The following is a 6,000-nucleotide window of genomic DNA, read 5'->3' as shown; positions in this document are numbered from 1 at the left end:
TATATATATATATATATATATATATATATATATATATATACACAAACAAACACCTCATCCAAACACATGAACTCACTAAATCACACATGAACTCACTAAATCCCCTGCCAGCAGTCCCCAATGAGTTTTTTTTTAACACCCACATTTTTTGGAGGCTTCTAAAGGAGCAGGCCGAGGACAGACTCCAAGTCCAGCAAGTCTCGCCATGACTTTTCTGTCTAATAAACAGTTACCCGAACTTGGGCGGGCGGCGCTGCCCTGTTGTAACCATCTGTTGGAACGCCAGACGGCGAGGACCCTCCAATGGCGTGTCATGGTCAACATCGTGGTCAGCGCTTCATCGGACGTGAGTGCTGTTAGCAATAGCAAAATTCACAGTTGACTTAGGTCCGGGCAAGGGAAGCCTATTTATGGAGCTACTTATCATCTTAGAACTAAAATAAATATACATCCACTACAACAGGGGCGGAGCTAAATCATGGCCACCCCCATCCAGCCATTTTCTAAAGCTGCTTATCCCTCAGTAGTGTCATTGGCTTGCTGGTGCCTATTCCAGCTGTCTATGGGCAGTAGGCAGGGGACACCCTGGGGTGGTTGTCAGCCAATTGCAGGGCACACAGAGACGAACAACCATTCATGCACCGGAGCGTTGGATGGCCCATTTTGTGTTTTGGGCGTAATCCTCATCCGATGCACCTTGTTCAAACAATCAGGATCATTATCAGGCTCCTGCAGAGCTTCCTCATGAACTGATCAGATGAATCAGGAATGACGGACATTGGATGAATCCAAAACAAGCTGGGTAGGTGCCCTCCAGGACCAGAGTCGGTGCCTCCTGAACTATGTGAATGACCCACTTTTGTATAGCAGAGCAACATGATTTTTAATCATAAATAGCATAGGTGTCAGTCTCTCGTCCTCGAGGGCCGTACGTTTTTTTCTTGTGTGAATTTCCATTGATATGGGTTCAAATCAGTTTTAGGGGAAGAAGGTGTACATATGATTAAATGAATAACCTTTGTACTTTTGTACAACAGAGCAGCATGATTTTTAATCATTTACAGAAAAAGGATTAGTGTTGTGCAAATTTCAAATGATATGAGAACAAATCAGGAAGGCTTCTTTGTGGTTTTGACAGTATATTGCCAAACATTAAAGGATATGATGCAAGAATTATCTCCTTGCTATTCTGGAGCAATACTGGTAACATGTCACGCACCCTAAAAACCACAGACACACACACTCAATCAGCAAGCGTTTATTGATCTGAACCGTTATTTTTCCTTGTTAACAAATGGGTTTTTTTTCCCCTCAAACTATATATTCAATACCACACGTATTCTTAGCTGTCAAAATTAAGTTTGTGGTTTTCTCACCTTGGCAACATAAAGTTAATGAGCCAAACATGCAACAGGACAAGGTAAAACACTGATGATTTTGAAGTAAAAGAAATCATTCAAACCGATCTCAGAAAATTTGTAAAGAATTGCTTTTTGACTATCTTTACGTGAGTTCTAAGTGAGCTCCATCTCCATTGTAAACCAAACAAAATGACCTTTGTTTGACTTTCTATTAATTCTGCTCCTGCATCATACTTTGTTTTGTTGTATTAAGTCATGACTTTTACAGGCAGTGGCAAACTAGTCAGTGCGTCGGGCTTCCTGTGTGGAGTTGTATGTTCTTCCCATGAATATTGGCTGCCAAAATTAATTAGGCTGATCCTCAGCGATTTTATCATTTAAAAAAACGGCTACGTACATGTCAAATCAAGCACTTTCAGTCCTCCTACCACCAGGGGGCAAACGCAAGGTTAAGACTTCATTAAGCTTGAGAAATAGCAAGCAAGCAAATCCTTAAGAAGGTCGGCAGTTTGGTTGCGCTCGTCCACGAGTTCCCTGCAGCTCCACACGTCAAAATTATGTCATTTTGGCAACCACACCCCTTTGCACGGTGTCCGTGCAGGCCAGATTTTCCGCAACGCATACCTTCCAGAATTTCTTTACCGCGCAGAAGCACCGGGCAGAAATCATGGCAGACAAATGATTGCTTATGGAAGTTTGCCGTTACAAACTCCCATCATGATTTCGCTGAAAAGGACTGCCGTGACCTAAATACTGTAAACAACTCCTGGCGAGCATGCACACTAGAGAGAGATGAGGAGTCTGTTAAAAAAAAGCTTGGAAGAAATTCGTTTGAATCTACTAGGATTCTCTACCTCTGTTACAGACTAGTGTTGATTGTATGCTTTAGACTCCATTTACTGCCAGCAGTATGGGAGAATATTGGCTGACTGCAGGGGAAGATGCACCAAGTATAAAGCGCTGCAAAACAAGTGTGGGCGAGATTCCACGCGTCGTTTTTTCCACACTTAGCGTACATGCATCAAGAGTGTGACGCGGTCACGACGCTGAAGTTGGCTTCACGGGCATGCTCCAGAGATTTAAGGTTTTAATTCCACCTTGAAAACCTTTAGATGGCAATGTTTTCCACATGTTTTCATGACAAAAGTCTCTGCTTTTCTCAACCCCTAATATACAGCGCTAGCTGTCAATTGAGATCCATTTTGAAAAATCTGATTGGCAAAAAATTTGAATAAATTCAGTGTGAAATGGTCGAAAATTATATTTTGACTGATAAGTCCATACTCACTTTGAGTGATTCTGGTACTTTTAGCAACCTCTCATCAGCACCAGAGGGAAATGGCGTTGAGTTTCTCACCTGATTCCTAATATATACCTAGCTGTCAAATGAGGCCCATTTTGGAAAATCCAAAAATTGGAAAAAATTGGGATTTAAATGACCAAAAATGACATTTTTACTGGTTAAGTCCATCCTCACCTTTAGTTGTTCTGGTGCTTTTGTACTGTTTTTTTTTTTCTTGCAAAAAAAATGTTAAGGCTGTTGTAGATGATGTTACAAGCCTGTTGTTGTAGTATGTGCTTGGTTCCAAGTAGTCTTCTTTTTTATCATTGTTTGCACTCAGCAAGTGAGTAAGCTGTTTGAATTATTATTTACTTTATTTTAGTTTATCATTATTATTATTTTTAAGTGTCAAGCCTTGAAGCCCTTGTTTGTATCCTGCTTGTTTAAAAAAAAAATGCTATAAAAAGACATGTTTGACCAAGCATGATGAATAAATGTGATTTCAATAGTGACCAAAGTAATTGTAGTACCCATATTACCACGGTTTCCTCCCACATCCCCCAAAGCATCCAGGGTAGCTCCAATGGACACTCCAAATTAATGGCAGGCTCCAGCGTGCCTGTAACCCTCATAAGGACCAACATTCAAGAAAATAGGTGGAGGGCTGGATTTTTCATGCAGGCAGATGCAAGATTTAATTTGTAATTTTATTCCTCAGTGGGACAGAATATGAAAAATATTACATGAACATAAATTATTGCTGAAAAATACATTTTTTAAAATATGCATAATTGTTTTTTTAGTGTATAGCATTTTATTGAGCTGAATTTGGTTCAATTGCTTCTTAGTAAAGTACCTGGCGTCCATTACCAAATATGGTTCTTTCCCTGGTTATGAGTCATAATAATTGTTCAGTGTAGTTTTAATTAAAGGAAGAAAAATAGTCCCTTTTCCCTCATTCAATGCGACCTCACGGCCCATATTATTTTCTGCAGCCTCATACATTAGTCATCGCCTTTTCTGAGGAGGTTGTGGTAGCATGAGTCGCAATGCTGGTCCTGGGCGTGTGGTCCTCGCTGAGTAAATGCAGGATGTTGCACAGGGAGCGGTTTATCGTGTCTTTGAAGCTTCGGCCCAGACACACATATAGCAGCGGGTTGAGACAGCTGTTGAAGTATGCCAGGCATAGGGTCAAAACATGGGCCAGGTACACGGATGGGCTGTGGGGGGATGATCGAGGGGTCACCAAAACCAAGAAGTCGACGATGTGCAGGGGGAGCCAGCATAGGAAGAAACTGAACACCACGGCAACGATAACCCTCAATGTCCGCTTGGAACGACTCTTGTTGGGTACCACTTTACTGTCAGCTCTCCTGTAGACCATCAAGTGGCAAAGGACAATGACTAGAAATGGCAGGATGAATCCAAACAGGAAGCGGAGTGTTGTAACAAACCAGGCGCTTTGCACACTGTGAACCGTCACACACTCGCGCTTGTGCTCACCCACCCTGATCTCTTGAGTGTACACAAAGTGAGGGATGCTTCCTATAAGGGCCAGACACCACACTGCAACACAACCCACGACAGCATACTTGGGTGCCCTGTTGTTATGGCACCAGACGGGCCTGGCCACCAGCAACCAACGATCCAGACTTATGAAGACGAGCTGCAGGATGCTGCAATACATCACCAAGTAGAAGAGGCCTTTGACCAAAGTGCACGCCAATGGGCCAAAGTGCCAGTGGTCGTCGTGGGCAAGAGGCACCATTAGAAGGGGCAGCGAGAGGCAACACAGGAGGTCAGCCAGTGCCAGGTTGAGGAACCAGATCGATGTGACAGACGGAGGCATTTTGAAACCAGTCACCCACACCACAATGGCATTCCCAGGAACGCCAAATAAAACCACAAAGCCATAGAAGGTCAGAGCCACGATCTGGATAGGTTGAGTCATGGGCCTCTGGATCTCAGGAAACTCAGGAAACGTGAAGTTGAAATCTGGAATGCTGAAGTTGAATTCAGAGATGTCACTAAATTCAATGAGGGCATCCATGGTAAGCTGAAAATGCAAAAACAAAATGATGTTAGCTTGTTAGCAATGTTAGCTTTATGAGACTGATCCTGTCCCCAACATTTTCTATGCAACACACAAAAGTGATGATCTAGAATGATCTGGATGGATGGAAAACAAATGTTGTGACACATAACTGCATGAAGTACAATAACGGCCATGCCTCGTTGAAGTGCAGTTATGTTAAGTGACAGTTTGAATCATTTGTTTCCATCTTAATCCTTCAAAATCCTTACATATAAAAATATAGGAACACTAAAATCTTTGGGTGCCTGCCTTTAATTGAACACACTTTTGCATGTAACTTATTGTGCAGTGTTGAAATGTCACTCTACTTGATGGATGGATGACTGTATTCTTCTGTAATATTGTAGTCCTGACAGAATTTTAAAAACAGGAAAGTTAAGATGAATTATCCAGAAAGTGAAATTCTACAGGTTGCAGCTTTGTGAATATGTTTTGTTAAAGCTACCAAAGCTACCTATGGCTACTATTTATATCTATATCTGTATATATATTTATATTTATATCAATATCTATCTCTAGATAGATAGATAGATAGATAGGTTTTTTTGAGTCAAAGGTAGTTCTAGGTAGGTAGTTCTAAAGGTTCAAAGTGACTGAACAAATTGTTATTTCCACTATTTAAGGTCAGGTAAAAAAAAAATGCAAATTATACTTTTTAAACATGTATTTCTTTATCTTGTTGTAATGAACTTATACTGAACCGTGACGCCAAAATTAAGGAACAATCCAAACCATGATTTCCATGATCCTAAAATACTTAAATAATGCTTGTTGAATTGACTTCTTAGAGACATTGAACATTGTCTTGATGTTTCATGCACTTTCTGAGAGTGTTTTTGATAACCTTTTGTTCAAATTCCTGGCAGTGATCTGATGTTGTGACTTAAAAATATACGCGTAAGTCGCCTCGATTTGGGGGAGGCAGTTAGCTAGAAGATTCACTTTCTACACTCTCTGTTTCAACCAATAAAAGTCTGAAATATCACAACTTCCAAACAGTCTAAATAGTCATGAGATTTTTTTTAACTATTATTATTAAAATAAGTTATATTTGAAATTGTGATTGAAAAGTTTCCAAATGTTTAAAAAGTACAATTGTTTTACTCACCGCGTCACAGCTGTTGATATTGCACGTGTCTTTGCTCAGAGGAAGTTATGTCTTTTCCTTGTTTGGCAACCTTTTATACTCCATCACATACACACACACGCACACACACACGCACACACACACACACACACACACACACACACACACACACACA

At 40.8% G+C, this 6,000-nt stretch overlaps 1 protein-coding gene across 1 annotated transcript; it reads right to left on the bottom strand.

Moving 5' to 3' along the window:
- Positions 1-1,226: 1,226 nt before the first annotated feature.
- LOC148416319 (C5a anaphylatoxin chemotactic receptor 1-like) lies at positions 1,227-5,993 on the bottom strand. Its single transcript, XM_088428252.1, has 2 exons — positions 5,847-5,993; positions 1,227-4,699 (listed from the first exon to the last, which is right to left on the bottom strand). The coding sequence occupies exon 2, from the start codon at positions 4,691-4,693 to the stop codon at positions 3,641-3,643; it is 1,053 nt and encodes a 350-aa protein (XP_088284378.1). The 5' UTR covers positions 4,694-4,699; positions 5,847-5,993; the 3' UTR covers positions 1,227-3,640.
- Positions 5,994-6,000: the final 7 nt, after the last annotated feature.

This window comes from Hippichthys cyanospilos, chromosome 11 (assembly GCF_059441005.1).
Source record: "Hippichthys cyanospilos isolate Australia breed blue-spotted pipefish chromosome 11, RoL_Hcya_1.0, whole genome shotgun sequence".
Lineage (NCBI taxonomy): Eukaryota > Metazoa > Chordata > Actinopteri > Syngnathiformes > Syngnathidae > Hippichthys > Hippichthys cyanospilos.
The sequence above is the reverse complement of the archived record's forward strand: the minus strand, read 5'-3'. Positions and strand labels throughout refer to the sequence as shown.

Excerpts from the sequence above, each read along its gene's own strand:
- LOC148416319 (XM_088428252.1), bottom strand. The coding sequence starts at position 4,693 with ATGGATGCCCTCATTGAATTTAGTGACATCTCTGAATTCAACTTCAGC.